Source organism: Ptychodera flava, chromosome 2 (assembly GCF_041260155.1).
Source record: "Ptychodera flava strain L36383 chromosome 2, AS_Pfla_20210202, whole genome shotgun sequence".
In the NCBI taxonomy this organism is placed as follows: Eukaryota; Metazoa; Hemichordata; class Enteropneusta; family Ptychoderidae; genus Ptychodera; species Ptychodera flava.
Window position 1 is genome coordinate 22,167,650 of NC_091929.1, and position 18,516 is coordinate 22,186,165.

Genomic DNA, 18,516 nt, shown 5'->3' on the forward strand with positions numbered 1-18,516 from the left:
TTGATTTAAAGTGTTGTTCAACTGGTGCTTCCACCCTACAAATGTAATGGATTCGACTTCGACCGGTCACCTGACTGTTGTCAGCTGGGTATCTACCGGTATGTGGACTTCCTTTCGATCGTGGGCACTAAATTTCTCTCTCTAGGTCATTAAGAATCAACAAAACGGGGTCCAAGAGGTAAGAAAATGTCTCTTATTTACTTTTCCGGCCAAACGTGGTTCGATTCCGTACTTTCAGAGCAGAAATGGGTCAACTAATGGTCTCGTTGCCGCGGCAAATGTAAACCAGACTTGTGTGAAGTTATTCAGAGTTAGAGTCTAGACTGTGGTTCTGCTGACTTCAGGTTTCTCTACTGTCTATGGTGTCAGAATGAAAATATTCAATATTGGACGTCGACATGCGTCATCGCTGTACTTCTTTCATTCTTTGTGGCTCGACAGGCCAGCTGTGATTGTGTCCAAGTAGTAACTCTCTGAGAAAAATCAAGCGACGAACCGAAACTTACCGAAGTACATGTACTTTGGGCTTCGCTCATTAACCCAACTCTTTATAACCATGAATAACCCAACGGCAACACACCCACCGGTGTAAGATAACACATTCTCTCTAACATGTATTGTATGTAAGTAATATTGTAACAATGACGTTGGTAGTGGTATTCACTCACTCTGTCTGTTGCAAGATATGTTGGTCTTCATATCACAGATCCACTCATAACATAGATTTGTTAATGAGAAGTGAGTTTTTTTCCTTTCGAAATAACACATTAAATGGATGATGCCAGTATTTTGCTATGTATCAAATAACATTTACCGACAGTCCCTCCATCACATAATACTTCAAAACATAGATGGCTTTCGTGGGCAACTATTCGTCGGCGGAAGACCTAAGAAGCCCTAAATTGACATTACTAGGACAGATCTCTCTGAAAGCACTTCCGAACTTGTGAACGAGTGACGACATAGAGTTTCTGTATAGTGGGCAAAGAATCACGTTTATTTACTGCCGTTCCGTAGCCCACAACTTTCCAAGGTGATTTTGTTTTGTACCGATAGAGAAAGTTGTGGCCCATGGTACTACTTGTACTACACGAAAAAAATTTAGCTGAAACCTTGGACATGACAAGCAGACAAGTCATGTGATCAGCCACAATTAGTTCAGTTACTGATGTACACGTGATTGCTTCTACAATTCCTATTTACATACAATGAATTGTTTTCTGGTTTTAGTCTATCACTGTCATGTGCCTACGCAAATCACCTGTAAAACGGTCCAGTTTCAACTAACTCTCCCCTCATGTTTGCCATAGTGTACAACCCTAGACCTCTTTTTTAGTGTCTACACATTGAGGAGGTAGCAGCAACATTATCTGCTCGTTTCTTCAGGACACAATGCATTGAAGAGTTAGCAAATTGTGGATCATGTGTTTGTGATGTTGATATTCACATAGACAGAAGATCTACGGTCTACTTATGAATGTAAAACCGAGACATCCATGCTTAAACCGGTAACTCTCGGTAGGGCCCTACCGAGAAAAATCGATAAAAATGGGCGGAGCAAAACATAACTAATATGGTTTCTTTGTGAACAAAAAGTAGCAAATTAAAACAGCTGGTTGAACACCTCCAAAAATAGAACGTGCACGCCACATAATGTAAACATTGACTGCACGGTGACTTTACGTATACTATTTTCACCCAATTTTACGGTTTACTTTCCATACGATACATCCACTCATTTCCCCAATAGGTTTGTCTTGAACATAGACTTTTTCGAAGTCTTACTGGAGCAGAGGTTCGGCGCGGCGTCGCCTCGGATTTGTACAAACCGTGATGACGTTGCCAGGCGATCGATCGACACTCCTTAGGGTTAGTTCTCATGCTTCATGGTATACGTTTCTCGTCCGAAAACGAAGCGTTTGTCATTGTATTCAGCGCGTTTTTGAATGATTCAACATAATGCATATCATGACAGTGGCAATAGCTATCCGCATCTTTGTATACGGGTAAACGATGCAGAAATCGTAGAAAATGTAGTTTTTCTGCCACGGGATCTATTATCGGGGTTTTCCTCAGCTCAGTCATAGTATAGTGTACATCACTCTTGCAGGGAGTCTTGATTGAAGATAATAATGAAGCACCGTTTTGTCCAAACGCCGTCCTAGAAATGCCGCATTTCAGGAAAGAACGGGAAAAAATCAAAACAGTTCTGAAAGAACAGCAAATTCGCCTACTAGATGTCCAAATTTATCGAGTGTGGTTATTTCAATGGACGACGGACACTTCACAATGCTCAACGGCCAAGTCGTCTACCAAATTTTGTAATGCTTTTGTCTTACAAACAATCCTTTCCTCATTCGACCTTAGTTCAGCGAGGCAGGGCTCTGTCTCCATTATAAAACGTAGTTTTCCACAGTTCTTGGATGGTAGTTGTAGTTTCCTTTTCAAAAATTTCGTTGTCTCATGAACTCGGCGCTGTCGGATGGGAGGGTACCGACGACTATTCCCGGCTTCGATTACAAGTTTTATGGTGACCGAAATGAAATGTGGTGTCGTCGTCGATTTGTTGTCTTATGATTATTTCAAAAAGCTTCTGAAAAATACTTATTTTAGAAATCAAACCTGTTAATATTTAATCACCAAAAATAAAATCAGAATAAAGTGATTTCATGAATTCTCGGAGCATTCGTTTCAATGTTCATCCCTCCTCATAAAATGGTGAGTTCTAGTATTTCGCTACTTTGAACGATCCCGCCAAAATCGAGTGCACTGCACTTCTACACTCTCCACGCGGTCGCGATACTACTTCATTACAAACGCGTAGTAGTCAGAGTCAGACTGCTAATCACACTATGTCAGCTGGCTTTATGAAGATAGCGGTCACTGATGAGCACTAGAGGTAGCCTCGGGAATTTTCTTTGCCAGGAATGAATTGGAGCTAGCTGTGATGGGGATCGAGCGCGGACATTTGAGTGCAACTTATGGGACTGATTAGTACGGTGACCGACGTCTGATCACTGAGATCAGCATAAGTGACCCAGCAGTGACGACCGAATATGCCGAAGGCGATTGCAGGCGTCAAAAAAATCCCGGTTTTGTCAGCACATTGGAGGCTACTTGTTTTTTGAATTTTGACTTTGTTCGCTTTGTGTTACATAGGCATGCACGGCTTTAGATCGGGAAAGAAAATGTATATCAATTTTGGAAACAGCTAAGCGATAGTTACGCATTCGCATTGCGATGATTGCGCTTTCAACAGTACGTTGACTACAGGGTAAAACTTGAAATTTGAAAAGAAGACAGAAGATATACAGACAGTGTAGACAAAGTGAAAGATCATGCCAGAATTTGTGCTGGTACTTGTCCGTGGTCTCAACCCGAACATACCAGACGTACTTTATGCCGGGCATGAATGACAGTATAGGCCTTCCTGTCTGTAAAATGTACGGCTCAGGTAGGCCAACATAAATGAAAACGGTCCTTTTCAGGACCAACAAATTTTCCAAAAAGAGAACTACCGAATCAAATGTGTTTGCATGTATTTGTTATACACAGTGTGTGTGCGTTTGTATCTTTCGGTACGCTCCGAGTATTTGGTGTTTTTCCCTGCCTTGAACAATCAACGCTACGTACGGAAAAAGTAAACAACGTATCGCTAATGACTCATTTGCAATTTGCATATCATGTCAATCATGCAGATTCAAACTGAACATCGAACGTTATACCGGCGATATTACCGGCAAATATTTTATCCTTTTTCTGGTTCCAGACGTCATTTGAAATTTAATTTCGTCAGAAACCAAGTATATTGTGCTCCAAATACTTATACACATATCCCTCAATTTCCAAGAAAAAAATTAATCGGTAGATTTCTAAATTAACGGTTTTTATGGACGGCGTCCAGAGCGTACCGAGTACGTTTGAATATCCCACCATTATGACCACTCTCGTAGGTTCTCGCGCTTTTATACGGGAGTTGGGGCCTTAACTGTACTCTATGAATATGCTACAACTTAGTCTTCAGGCATTCTTCAGTACATACTACAGGAAGTAAACACCAAAGCAGGGTGCCAAACGATTTAGTGGTGTTTTATATCAAACCCTCAGGATTTAGAATGTTTCCAGTGAAGCTGCACAACCAGAACAAGCATTTCATTTGAGTCATATGCAGCTAAAAAGCTACACAGTTTCACATTCTTTTCATAGCATCATGTTTTCATAAAATTTACACCATCCTGTACCATCCTCCGAGTCTTTTTGTACCTAAGCTAAAAACATCTAGGTCAGGTGTCTACATTGTAAAATGCCATTTGGAAATTTTTACTGTTTCTTTAACTTACATTTTTAAGTACTTTATTAAAACGTTAATAGCCATATAAAATAATGTCTTTTCAAAATAAAAGAATATGCAAATTATGTATTGTCATGCAAATTGGTTGTCACTCTGGTTTTCCAAGCTGTGGAGAACACTGAGTGTCCCAACAATTGCTTTGAATGAGAATTCAATAAGAATAGACTACAGGTAGTTTTAAACAAGGTAGTCTTTGTTGTAAGTGTGTTTATCATGTAAATATTTGAAATCCAGTATGAATTATATAAACAGCCACTATGCATCATTGGGTCAGTAGTTATAAAGACCACAATTTAAAACACTGTTCTTGGTAAGATTGCTTTACAATATCATTTTTGAAATTAACTTGATTCATTCAAGGATGTATGTTTGATTTACTATAACTGATTAGCTCTGAATATGGTGTTGCTAGAGCCTTAATTGACCATTAACCCTTTGAGTTTAAGCGCCAAGGTCATTTTTGTCACCTAAGGTTATAAAATATACCTAAGTCAATTTTTGTCAGATTTTGCCAAAATTTTGATAATGTTGCCAATGTAATTTAAATTTTGTATCCATTTGGTCCAAAATCATCAGAAAATTACAGAAAAGATTATAAAAATTGGTAAAATGTTGCGCTAAAATTTTGGTGGGAAAAAATCGCACACAAAGGGTGAATTATAGATCTGAATTTCTAGTGGTTCAATCTGAATACTGAACTGTTTGATGGTAGCTGTGTTGAAAGTATAAAATGCTGCAAACTAAATTTCTTCTTGCAGTTCATGAATAAACCACACCATCTTTCACCTGTGTGAAAGTTTAATGACTGCCACTTCAAACAATCTACATTGAAGTTGGATTTTGCCAATTCAATTTTTCACTGAATGTCTCAGACTTTTCCTGTCAATTTGAGAGAGCTTGCTGAAAACTTATGTTCAGAACCATGCTTGATAAACCCTGTGGTTGATTCAGTAGCAGAGAATGATAACAAATAACATGTAGAAGAATTTTTATTTGCATTAATAATACCAAAAAGTGACACTCAGCTAAACGTGTGTAATGACAAATTAAAGAATAAACTATGAAGGGTAATATTCTACAATGTGCCACAGGGAATAAAGTTTGGTACATTTAATATATTTACATTAGTTTTCTGCCCTGTTAATCTTACTTGTATGGATTTATTTTGAAGCTGGTGGAGTGACTGAATTTTTGGCCATTGTGTTTTTGGTTTGCAAAAATTGGAATTTCGATTTTTCTCATAGAGATACAGCAGGGAATAGTGACAACTTTTAATTTCAAATATTGGTTGGTTTTATTCCTAAATCCAGACTATGCATGTTGAACCCTGATTTAGTAATCAAAGAGAATTGATATATAGTTTCTTTATGGAAAGTGAGTAAATATTTAAACTTTCCATTTTTAGGCGTGTTATCGTTTAGTGATGAGAATACTGTGTATGTACTGTATTGTTTTCAATCGATTGTCTGATAAGGAAACTGACAGCAGGCAGTGGAACAATTCATTCGTTTTTGAATAAGCTCATATTTGGTATATGTATAATTACCAAAAAGAGCTTATATGGTGAGTCTGTGGCGTCTGTCTGTACAGATGTATGTATGTTTAAATAATTTTCTTCGTTCACCACAGGTTTAGAAGTGAAGTATGGAGCATTTTCATAGTATTCTAGGCGAGCCTGATTATGACCTGTTACAAGATGGTGGATACGATAGCAATTGTACAGGTGGAAATCAATGGATATGGCATGTATTCAAACAGTGTATTGTTTCTCCTCTGCAATATGCTGGCTTCGTGCTCGGTCTTATATCCCTCTTCTGCTGGATAGCCATTTTCTTGCCGTAAGTATTTACATGGTCTATCTAAGTATTCAATTTGTTGAAGGAAGATTGATCCACAAGGCGATGAAGAATAATTACATTGTTTCTCAGAATTGCTGCTTCTATTTAAGACAATTTTCAAATTTATTATGAAATTGCGGCAAAATACCGGTATATGGTTTTCAATTATTTTTCAATTATTTAACTTTAAGGGCATTTTGTTGCGCATCTTTGTAGTTTTTTAATTGCTTTGGCAGCATGTGGAAATGCTCCGAATTTGTTCTGTCAACACTGCCTGTATGTGTAATGCCTCTATTATCGTGGACAGTTTGTAAAATCTACACTCTACAAGTCCTCAGTAAAATGTAACTAGCGGGAGATTTTCCTGGTTAGTGTTAAAATTCACTTGCCGCCTTTTTAGCTTTGCCAAAAAGATTTGCGAAACGATACTTTTTTCTCTTGTCAATGTAAAATATATTGATTTGCTGCTAAATGATTCTAGAATCTTTTGTAGCATGTTTGTTTGTTCTTTTTTTTTTCAGAAAGAAAAATTCTTATGTTTAGTATATTGATGTTTTCTGCTTAACTATAATCATTTGAAGTTTGATTACAAGTATTCAATCCTATCTAAATTTCTTCACAAGGATGCATTGTGGTTAAGATATTTGCATATTTAGATCCACTTTACTCATGTGATCGAGACCACCTCTTTATTTCACCAAATCTAAAGTGGTATCTCTGGAATAAATGGGCTAAACCTGCCTAAAATAAATACAGGAGTATGATGTGTATAATTCATTCAATACACTAAACAATAAGTTACAGCACTGAACAACAAATCGCAAAGGAAATAAAATAATTTTCACCAATTATGGTGTATGATAACATCTAACCATACAAGTCATTAAATCTTGTCTTCCAGACAAATCTATGAAAACATCAAACGAGGCAAGATGGATGAAGGCGTGGCTTTCTTGTTCATATTTATTTGGATGCTGGGAGATGTAACCAATTTAATAGGATGTGTACTTGCCAAACAGCTGCCATTTCAGGTAGGGTCTATTCCCCCTTCCCTCCTCATCCACCTCCCCAAATGCCTCCCGAAACAGATGTTTCCCCATATTTTGTTTTACATTGTGTTTCTATTTGACATGTTTGTGTTTGTAACCAATACAGCAAGCTTTTGTTGATTAATAATGGAAAAGAATAAATTTCAATGAAATTAAGTACCCAACAATGTAGTGAAATTTTTGCAAACTATCTTGCCTATTAATATTTCTCTTTTAACCCTTTGAGTGCTGTAATTTTTCCCACCAAAATTTTAATGCAACATTTTACCAATTTTTCTGAATTTTTCCGTAATTTTTTCATGGACATCACATTTCATTGGCTGCAGATTTTCATGAAAATTTTGGCAAAATTCTGGAAAAATTGACGGGGGTATATTTATAAAGGGGACAAAAATTGACTTTGGCGCTGAAAGGGTTAATGCATATGCAAATGTTACTACCATGGCCTAGAAGCTGTCCCTTTGAATTTCAACCTTTCGGCACTTAGTAGAAATCGCCTGATAAATTTTCTTATCAGCAGGATACACTACATGTAATATTGGATACCAGTACCACATCATGCAGTGTGTTTCCATGAACAATTAAAGCATAGTGGTCGCTACCCATTAATAACCCTTTGAGTGCAGAAGTCAATCTTTGTCACCTTTATAAAATGTACCCCTGTCAAATTTTTCAGATTTTCCCAAAAATTTTGATAAAAAACTGAAGCCAATGAAGTATGATGTCCATTTGGTCCAAAATTATCAAAAACATTAGAAATTCACTAACATAACAATAAATTAAATTGTTATGCAAATTAGCCACTATGCTATCAGAAATTCTTGGGGAGAATACTTCACATTTATTATTTAACACCCCTTTTCCCTTGATATAGATCCACCCACCCTACTGAAAACAATGGGAATGTACCAAACTCTGTTGGTAAAATTATCAACCTGTGTACCCCAATCACTTGTAGGGTGGTCCACATTTACCATTAATAATAATGGGTTTGGGCCAAACTATAGCAGAGAAAGGGTTCAATACACCAAGTTCTCTCTGTATTCTCTTTGCAGTTGTTCATCGCTATTTGGTACTGCAGTATGGACGTTCTCATGATATCCCAGTTCATTTTCTACTACACCAGGAATAAGAGAAGAAGGTTACTAGAAGGCAAGTATCAACACACAGTGTACAATTGCTGTGATCAAATGCTGTTCCTGTTGTACAGTTTCTAACACATATATAAATCACAGCAAACACAACATACTGTAAACACGTCTCTTTAGCTAGCGTCTTTTTTCAGCCAATTTAGCAAAGTCTGTCAAATTAACTTATTCAAAATGCCGCCTAATTAAACTTATCCCTATATTTACCATGGTTATGATGTTGATTCAGCTAAACCCTATCACCATTTGGTTTGGCCCAATCCGATTGTTTCCTATGGAAAAGTTGGACCTCTACACAGGAAAATGGGGATGAAAGTGTCAAAACAGAAGGATTTCTACTCATTATGATATAGAATACTCATTCTTTACAAGAGGTCTCTGCAAATAGTTTTTCAGTATAGGAAAAACAATTCTACGTGTCCATAGACTAAGATTGATGTCTTTCTGGAATTCCGATACTGTACAACATAACATAATAAAACAAATTTACTCGTTTTTGAAAGTTAACCGTATACAGTGTATGATAAATTTATTGACAGCTGCATCAATGATATTGTTGAAAAGTTAGAATGGTGTAAATGCACCAAGTTCATTTCAAAAGCATTATGAACTCACAGTTTCAAAGCATACAGAAAACATGGATGGTCTGAATATACCATCAGCTTTGGAATGGTGATTCTGGCCACATTTGCCCAGTTAAGCGATAAAAGTTTGTGAGCGATGTGTGATAATGAGTGTGTGTGCAGACGCTCCATGAACTCTACAGTGTTTTGACGGGTCGCAGTCAGAAAAATTGTAACAACTTAGCTCAGTTATTGGACCACTCTTTTTAAAGGTGAGGATTTGGCTGAGCGGTTTTGACTGTAATTTGAGTGCTGTACTTTGTGAGTTCAAATAGCATCAAGAATTTACTGAATCTCCTCTATCTATCATCATTGGCAAAAGGATATAACCCGTTGAGTGCCAAAGTCAATTTTTGTCTCCTTTAGAAAATATACTCCAGTCAATTGTTTTCAGATTTTTGTCAAAATTTTGATAACAAACCGTAGCCAATGAAATGTGATGTCCATTTGATACAATATTATCAAAAAATTACGGAAAAATTAAAATTGCTAAAAAATGTGCCACTAAAATTTATCCTTTGTTTTCTATGACAGAATCTATCAACCAGCAAAATGTAAACAATGTATCCAGTGGAAGTTTCCAGAACAGCACTAGCATCTATTGCATTTTCTGCCTATGCACTGTGTCACTTGTGTCCCTGTTGCCATGGCAACATGGTGGTAAAGATGCGTACTCTTCCCGGGGCAATGCTGCTGGTAGGAGTTTACTCAGGTCACCTGTGTTTCAGGTAAAGTACTGGGTACATGCATGTACCAGATTATTTTGACTTTAATCTGAAATGACAAATTTATAAAAAAACAGCATTTGGTCAGTTTTTATTTTATAATTGGGCTCTGTTCATACCGGTACATGTGGTGGAGGTAGAACACGCCTTAGGGACAGAAATTCGGACTCTCAAACTTTTAGAATATTTATTTGGTCTACCACTTGTTGAGGGCTCACTTTTAGGCACATAAGTGACTCGATCTTTCACTAGCTTCTTTTTGTGGAAACATTGAAAATTTAACTTTTCCCTATAGAGTTAACACAGGGGTGGCAGCCATTTTGAATTCATAGAGATGACAAATATTTGGTGTTTTGTCACTCTAGTACAACATTTTGTATGGTGACTGCTAATTTTATTCCTGATTTGGAAAGCAAATGATTTAAAGTTCCAATTCCGGAAATTTTGAGCAAAAATTTAGATCTTTCAATTTTGAGAAGCAAACTACCTTAACTCAGTGAATGCTGCAATTTTTCCCACCAAAATTTAGTGTGACATTTTACTAATTTTTCAGAGTTTTTTGAAACACTTTTGATAATTGTCGACCAAACGGACCACACTTTCATATGCTGCAGCATTGATCAAAATTTCGGAAAAAATCTTTAAAAAAAATATTTGGGCCTGAAAATCTTGCGTTGGTTAGATCCTATAAAGGTGACAGATATTGACTATGGCACTCAAAGGGCTATGTAGACAGGGTAGTAGAATAGATTTTCATGAATTTCTGTGCTGTTGCCGTCCAAATGTGTATCAGACTTGGGTCAGATTTGTACCACACCCCATACTGTAAACGTACAGGCTCTTTGAAGGTATCAACCCAAAAAGTAGCCTGTACCTGTCCATCAAGTGGCGATCAAATCGAAATTGGTCACATCAACCAAAGCAAGGCTTCATGTTGTGTTCAAAAGAAATTTTCCATGATCCTCCATTGCATTGCTACCTACCTGTTGCTCACACCATCTCTATTAAAAAGAGAATGTTAAGATTTTAGAAGGTAAAATACACTCACCGAAACTGAAAATTTCAAACTTTTGCTCAAACTTTCCTCAATCTCTTTCCATGAATTTAAATCACTCACAAAATTTTCTTTTCGAGAAAAAGGTTACTTAAACTGCTAAAAAGGCTGATATTTCCTGTATTTAAGCAATATTGATGAATAAAATTTTCACTGTTCACTTAAACAAAACAATGGAACTTCATTTTCTCCCAGAGTCACAACAAGCAGCAGGATAATAAATTGTTATGAATATTTGACAGTGCAAATATGTTTCTGAAATGATTTCTGAAATTTCCCTTCATTTTGCCTCACCAGATTTGAAATATCTATGTTTCATCAATAGCTGCCAATTTTAGTGGCATCTATAAGAATATAGAAACATTGTTGAGTCACTAATGTTACTGTCAGCTGTTTATTTGGACATTGCATTTTTTTGGTGGGCGTCACAAATGTCAACAACCTTTTTGTGACCCTAGGTCATGCAGGTCAAAGAGTCTGGGTTAGTACGTTCATCATTTTACATTGTATGCTTTCCATCCACAAAACACTGCAATTCATTGATGTCGTGACCATGTATTGTTGATTCACTCCCTTCAAACTTGTTGAGGCTGATGCTGTTGAAATTTTAGCCTATTCACTTCAAATAACACACCAAAACTGGAGACATTTGACATACCCGTATCCATATGACCTGTACGATGGTACATTAATAAGTCTGTACCTGCATATCGTGTCAGTATTCAGTCTTTTTAATTGAGCTCAGGGCACTTGCTATGTCTATCAAGCTCCGAGAAACTTCAATTTTTTTCACACGAGAAAACAGTGAGCAGACATCAGCACCATTCAGTATGTGTTATTAAACCATCATCTACAATGAACATTTCCAAACTTTATCTGAAAAAGTTCAACTTGAATAACTACCTGTGCACAAATGATGGCTGTATATTAGAAAATCTCCTTCCAAGGTGAAGAAGTTTGTTTATGCATGAGCTATATCCCAGGGACTGAGGTTTTTGGCTTTAAATACTTAATCACATCCATGGTTTTGTTACAAAAAAAGGAAATATACCGGCTTTCCTAAATGTATTCCACTACAATTATATCAGAGAAAGCTGAAAAGTCAATCAAAAACAATCAGAAAAGAAGTCATTATGTGATCTAATTTTGCATTAAATTACAAAAAGAAGAGCAACGTGGACAAAAATTTATATATTTTCCTTATGGGCATCACAGCTCTCTTAATTTTGTTAAGGTAGATTACACCTCAGAGACAGATATTTGGGCTCTCAATTTTTTAAAATTCTTATCTGATCTACCACTTGTGAGGGCTTATGTTGAGCTCTTGGAGTAATAAAAAATTTTCACCATCTGAAATTTTATTTTTCCCCATAGGGTTCACACAGGAATGGCGGCCATTTTGAATTTCAAATATTGGTTAATGTTAGGTCATTTGTTTCTGTAGTACCAACTTTGCCAGGGAGACCCCTGAATTTTGTTTTTGATATGGCAAGAAAAGTGCTGAAGGTTTCATTAAGGAAAGTTTTTGCAAAATTTGAAGTCTGTCACTTTTGAGCACATACTACCTCATCTGAATTCTAACAGTTAACTCTTGGCATTTTATTCATATCTTTTTCACAATAGGACACAGAAGATATTGTCGGATATACTTTTGGTATTATATCTAGTATATTCTACTTGAGTGCCCGGGTGCCACAGATCTTAAAAAACGTAAGTTTACCTCAGAAAACATGTCATTCACATATTGTTGCGGTGAAAATATGATTAATTTCAAGATTAAGCAGAACTTCCTGAAAATCTGTAAACAGGAATACACTTACTTGAAATAAATGCACTGAATATAGAATGAGCTAAGTCGAATGTCATAGAAAGTAATCAACTCAAATATGGTGCAACTGTTTAACCTGTTCACCCCCAATTCAATGTAAACATGCCCACCCTTACCATAGAAAACAATGGGTTAGGGCCAAACCATTGTAGTAAAAGGGGTAAAACAGGGTAACGTAATGTACAGGAAAAATAGAGATTGTTTATCATTTTCATGTATACTTGCTTGCAGAGTAGTCTTTCTCGGATGTCCAATCAAGATGGAGTTGCATAATATTTTCATTTTTTTTTCCAATTTTAGCATAGACGACAGTCCGTTGAAGGCGTGTCCATGTGGATGTTTGTGATGGCTATTTTGGGTAACACCACATACGGTGCATCAATATTAATGCAAGACACTAGCAAAAACTATGTTTTACAACATCTCCCGTGGCTTATAGGCAGCCTTGGCACCCTAGGATTTGACGCAACTGTATCCTTGACAGTTTTGTGTTGGATGAATGTCTTGGAAAACTCTGAAAGTGATAATTGAGTCAGTAACAAGTGTCAGACCAGCCTAGTCCCTAGACGAAGTATTTTTGCCGTCGGAGATTTTTGGCCATCGCCAATAGTCTGTCTAGCTGCGTGGTCAATGATAGAGCAAAACTGCTCATTTAACTGTGAATGGTCTCCAGCAGAGACGATGATGTCACTGGCGTCCCTTTCAAGGTCAATCACTGAAAATCGTCCTCTCAGGATTGGCCTATAATTAAACGGGTGTTGCTCATTAATATTCATTATGCCAATTATGGCACATGTTCTCTGGCTAGTTTCTTACATTATAGCTACGCGCTGAACAAGTCTCATGATAGGATCATTTTGAGTGATTGACTTTGAAAGGAATGCCAGTGACATCTGGGTCTCTGTTGGCGACATTCACATTTAAATTGGCAGTTTTTGCATACTGTACATGTACCTTTACTATCAACCCACACGGCAAGATGGAGAGTGGGCGAAAGCTAAAAATCTCCAAAGCCAAAAATACTTAATCTAGGGACTATGCTAGTGTTAGATGTGCATCGCCAGGTTGATTTCAGTATGGTTGCCATATGTATGTATGTGTAAAATGTATGTATGTATGTACGTACGTACGTATGTATGTATGTATGTATGTATGTATGTATGTATGTATGTATGTATGTATGTATGTATGTGTAAAATGTATGTATGTATGTACGTACGTATGTATGTACGTACGTATGTATGTATGTATGTATGTATGTATGTATGTATGTATGTATGTATGTATGTATGTATGTATGTACGTGTGTGTGTGCGTGTGTATGTATGTATGTATTTATGTATGTATGTATGTATGTTTATATGTATGTATGTATGTACCGGTATGTATTTATATATGTATGTATGTATGTATGTGTATGTATATGTATCTACCGTGTATGTGTTACTGTATGTTAATAAGAATGCATCTGTTTGCATCTATGTGAGTATGATCACATATATTTATATAGAATAACCATAGCTACTTGATGTCATTACATTGATTATACTACCTTTGTGAATGCAACTTAATTGATCAATTCAGTCAGTCAGTCAGTCCAACCTCTTGATCCTTATCTGTGTCTTCAGCTAATGTATCAATTCTATCGCTATGGAGACCAATTTTGTTGCTGCAGCTCAGAAAGAAATGAAAGAGGCTTGGAGGAAGAACGCAAACCACTTCTTGATGGCAGATCACCAGTGGTTGAAGTTTGGTAAAGAAATCTTTCAGGTGTTACTGACGAGAGGGAGAAAATCCACTGCATGGCAAAATCTTACCATTACGGGGCAATACTTGTCATTCTGTATTATTTTTTAAAACCCATTTTCACCTTGCAAGGATTGCATTTCATCATTTCTCACTGTAAATCTTGTCCCTCTTCCATTGGAACTTGCAATATACCCACTGTTAATATTCACATTTCATTCTTAATTGCATATACCTTTAACAGTGCATCTGTTATGATAAACTCCATTAACAAAAACAAAAAAATTTCTGGCAGTTTAACATGCAACTAGCAAGCTGCTTCAATACAAATCAATATCCACATTGATAAAATGGCAGAAACGTTTGTTTGTTGCCTTAATATCAAAATCAAGAGGCAACCTGTTGTTATTGTGTAAGCTTATGTACTTTATATTTCACAGTGACACCAATCTAGAATTTGTTCAACTAGTGTGTAAATTATAACCAATTATTTCATATCTTCCAGAGAGCTATGAGTCATTGCATGATCATTTGATGTTGTTCATTTACACAAGTTACTGCCATGGTGTGTCAATTCGGAAGATCAGGGATTTGTACATACTAAGAATTTGTCAAACATGTATTTATATGGTTATGTGTAAAGTTTTTAGATAGCTGAGGGGTAGCACTGCTTATCTGGCATACTTTATGAGGGTCATTTTTTTTAATGAATGCACTGTCTGCCATGGTATCATGAAATGGTTCGGCCCATCACATGATGTAAGCCGACTTGGAATAATTTTTTTATGTTTGATCTTGCCAATAACGTGTTTCTTAAAGGAAGTATTTTTTTGACCCAAGTATGTTTTTACCATTTTTTAGTAACCGTAAATGTCTTTTCATTCCTGAAAACAGATATCTGTCAATACTTGTTATCACATTACAACGAAAACATTGAAAATACTTGATACACAATGTCCCTTGTCAAACAATTTGGATGCGTTCTAAAGTTTCAAAATCCGAGTACAAATATTGTGGATTTCAGAATAATAACTAGATCCTCAGTGAAAATTTTAGTCAAACAAGATGAAAGGTTGTACAGTATCAAACACATACAGTAGTCTAAATTGTGCTTGCCCTATGTTAGACATAGAGGGCGCTCTTTGGTCAAGGAGGAGTTGTCGGAAAGCAATTTTCCTGAGGTAGTAGTTTGAGAAGAAATAACTTTTCCTTGATACATAGGATTACCAAATATTTCTGTTTAAAGTTTATTATTTACAAAATGAATGATTTCAATTAAGTTTAATCACTTGGTGATACGAAATTCTTATATTTTTTGGCATTCTTGCTGTATGTAACATATAATTGCACATATGTACAGATGTTTATTTCTAAATTCATTGTAATGTAGATGAGAAAAACTGTTAGGTGTTCTTCATTTCAAACTTGAAAACCTTCAGGGACGGTAGCTGTAAATTTTGAAAACTTTTTCATCGTATTTGAACATGTATTTAAATAGGTATTCATGTACATGAATTTTCTTCTCCTTTCGGTTTTAACGAGTAATATGTTTCCATATGATATTGTTGACCTTGTATCTGATGAGGTATAAATCATTGCTTTAAGGGGAAAATTAATAACAACTCATTTTCAGTTATTCTCAGGACCAATAAAAAGACAAGGGTTATGATCAGTGAAGACAGGCAGTTTTTCATGTGAATCACTAGTAAGCTAAGGAGCTCACAGTGTTTCATGTGAATCACTAGTAACCTAATGAGTTCAGTGTTTTATATGAATCACTCGTAACCTAAGGAGCTCACAGTGTTTAATGTGAATCATTAGTAACATAGGGAGCTTATATTGTTTAATGTAAATAATCAGTAACCGAAGGTGCTCACAGTGTTTCATGTGAATCACCAGTAACCTAAGGAGCTCATATTGTTTATGTGAAACAGTAGTAACCTAAGGAGCTAACAGAGATCTGAATCACTGGTAAACTCAGGAGTTCAAAGTGTTATATGTGAATCACTAGTAATCTAAGGAGCCAAAGGTGTTTTTATGTGAATCAACAGTAAGCTAAGGAGCTCACAGTGTTTCATGTGAATCATTAGTAACATAAGGAGCTCTTAGGGTAAGTTTTGGGGACATAGTACATGTAGGGGTCACCAAGGAGACAGAAAATCTAGATTTTTTTCAAAAGATAACTTTACTGGAGGCAAAAAATAATTTTTGGAATAGAAACAGTAATTTAAATAAATATGAAGCCATGTTGCAATTATTTATTTTCTTCAATTATTACTATTATGATTATATCAGTAGTTCAGTTCCTTAAAAATGTCAGTTAAGGCTACCTTTGATGAATTTTACTTGAAACATTTCAATGATAAAACTATGCCTTGTATGTTGTGCAATTGGATTTGATGTATATACTTATTGTTAACAAAAACTTGATGTTACAGTGTATTAAGGTGGTATGTACTCAGAAAGACTTCAACTTTCCCTCAAACTTTTCTCAAGGAAACATTCAACCATTCTCTTTCAAAGTCATGAATAAAATCAGGGGTCACCATATAAAAATTTTGGAACCAAAGAACAAATTGCTCAATATTTACTATTTAGAATTCAAAATGGTCACCATTCCTGTGTGAATTCTATGGGTAAAAAAACTGAAATTTTTTTGATTTTCACAAAATTAAGACGGTGAAAAGTTTAGTTACACTAAGAGCTCTAAAATGATTCTACACAAGTTGTAGATCAGGAAGGTATTATAAAAGTTTGAAAGTCAGAATATCTGTCCCCGGGGCACATTCTACCTTAATTGATTATATGATACATTAGAAATGTATACGCTCTCCCATGACAGTAGTCTGTGTAAAGTAATGGATACACCTATAGGAGTAATATTCTTCCATATTAAATTATGCAACAAGATGCTGATTTTAACCACACTACCTAGTCTTTTGCAGCTGTATGTTTAAATGATAACCATTTTTTTTTGCATTTGTCTCAATTTGATCTCATATTTTAGTTTTATACTGTATACATCTGAAATTTGATATTCTGAAATTTGGTGCAATTATCTTACATGAAGTCAGATCATTGTCCAAGCGGTTTGCAGAATGTAATTGTTACTATGGGGATGTGAAGGGCTACTATTGTTGACTGCAAAGTGCACATCTTAAGTTCAATGACCCTTTCTATGTCTCATCTGAGCAAGGTCAATGTCAAGATTGTTACATTTGTACTTGGATTTGATAAATCTTCATACTTAAACAATAATGTACCCCCTCCCGGCCTATGATGGACAAAAGAAAACTTAGTGCAACACAATGTGCGAGGTGAAGCCAAGTACATTATGGAGTGCAAAGTTTGCTTGAGTCTATTATGGGCTGGGAGGGAGTACATTATTGCTATTGTTTTATAGTTTTGGCAATGCCAGTGAATGTTTCGAATGTACAAACATCTGGGGCCACAATGCTGGATAATTTGACACATTATCAGTAATAACCTGGTGGGATGACATCACTAAATTCTCTGGTATTGATAAAGCTTCAATATACATGTAATATATTTTATTGTCTTCTTTCTCCGAACTTGGACCTCCTTTTTAACTTGTTTACCACCACAGCATGATACAACCATGAAATATTAAATAAAATGTAGGTCTGTACAATTTGAATGTAAATAAATGACATGACTCAGTCATATGAACAAGTTGTCATGGTGATTCAGCCATATTAACAAGTTGTCATGGTGATTTTGTACCGGACACCTCTCCCTACACAAGTCCTGACTGGTAGATTGTAAATGTCTAGAGGGTCAGGGGTCACTGTCGTGATAATGCCGTTATAATTTTTGTGACAACTTAAGAAATAATTCAGTGTATACATATATTTTACTCATCACAAGGGTAACAGCATACATTTTTTTAGAAATTGTCAGTCGCCCAAAAACGGCCTGTTTCAGCCTTGGGAAAAGACCTTAGGGAAACCGACTTCAATGTTTACGGGGTGACTGTCAGTCTCAAAGGGGAAAAAACATGTGCCTTCACCCACATGGCTTGTATGATTTGTAACAAACCTCAGCTATTTTTCAAACTGAAAATACAGTTTCACAACTGTTTGCCAGTAATATTACCGGGAATTGGCTTTTAAAACATGTTTCGTTTGCCGGTA

At 36.0% G+C, this 18,516-nt stretch overlaps 1 protein-coding gene across 1 annotated transcript; it reads left to right on the plus strand.

Annotated features, from left to right (window-relative positions):
- The first annotated feature begins 64 nt into the window (after positions 1-64).
- Positions 65-18,085, plus strand: LOC139117031 (lysosomal amino acid transporter 1-like). Its single transcript, XM_070679840.1, has 8 exons — positions 65-178; positions 5,981-6,189; positions 7,091-7,220; positions 8,294-8,390; positions 9,544-9,737; positions 12,412-12,498; positions 12,917-13,087; positions 14,245-18,085. The coding sequence occupies exons 2-8, from the start codon at positions 5,996-5,998 to the stop codon at positions 14,371-14,373; spliced, it is 1,002 nt and encodes a 333-aa protein (XP_070535941.1). The 5' UTR covers positions 65-178; positions 5,981-5,995; the 3' UTR covers positions 14,374-18,085.
- The last annotated feature ends 431 nt before the right edge of the window (positions 18,086-18,516 follow it).

Coding starts and splice junctions, on each gene's coding strand:
- LOC139117031 (XM_070679840.1), top strand. CDS start 5,996: ATGGAGCATTTTCATAGTATTCTAGGCGAGCCTGATTATGACCTGTTA. Junction 7,221..8,293: donor CCAAACAGCTGCCATTTCAG/GTAGGGTCTATT, acceptor TTCTCTTTGCAG/TTGTTCATCGCTATTTGGTA. Junction 12,499..12,916: donor TGCCACAGATCTTAAAAAAC/GTAAGTTTACCT, acceptor TTCCAATTTTAG/CATAGACGACAGTCCGTTGA.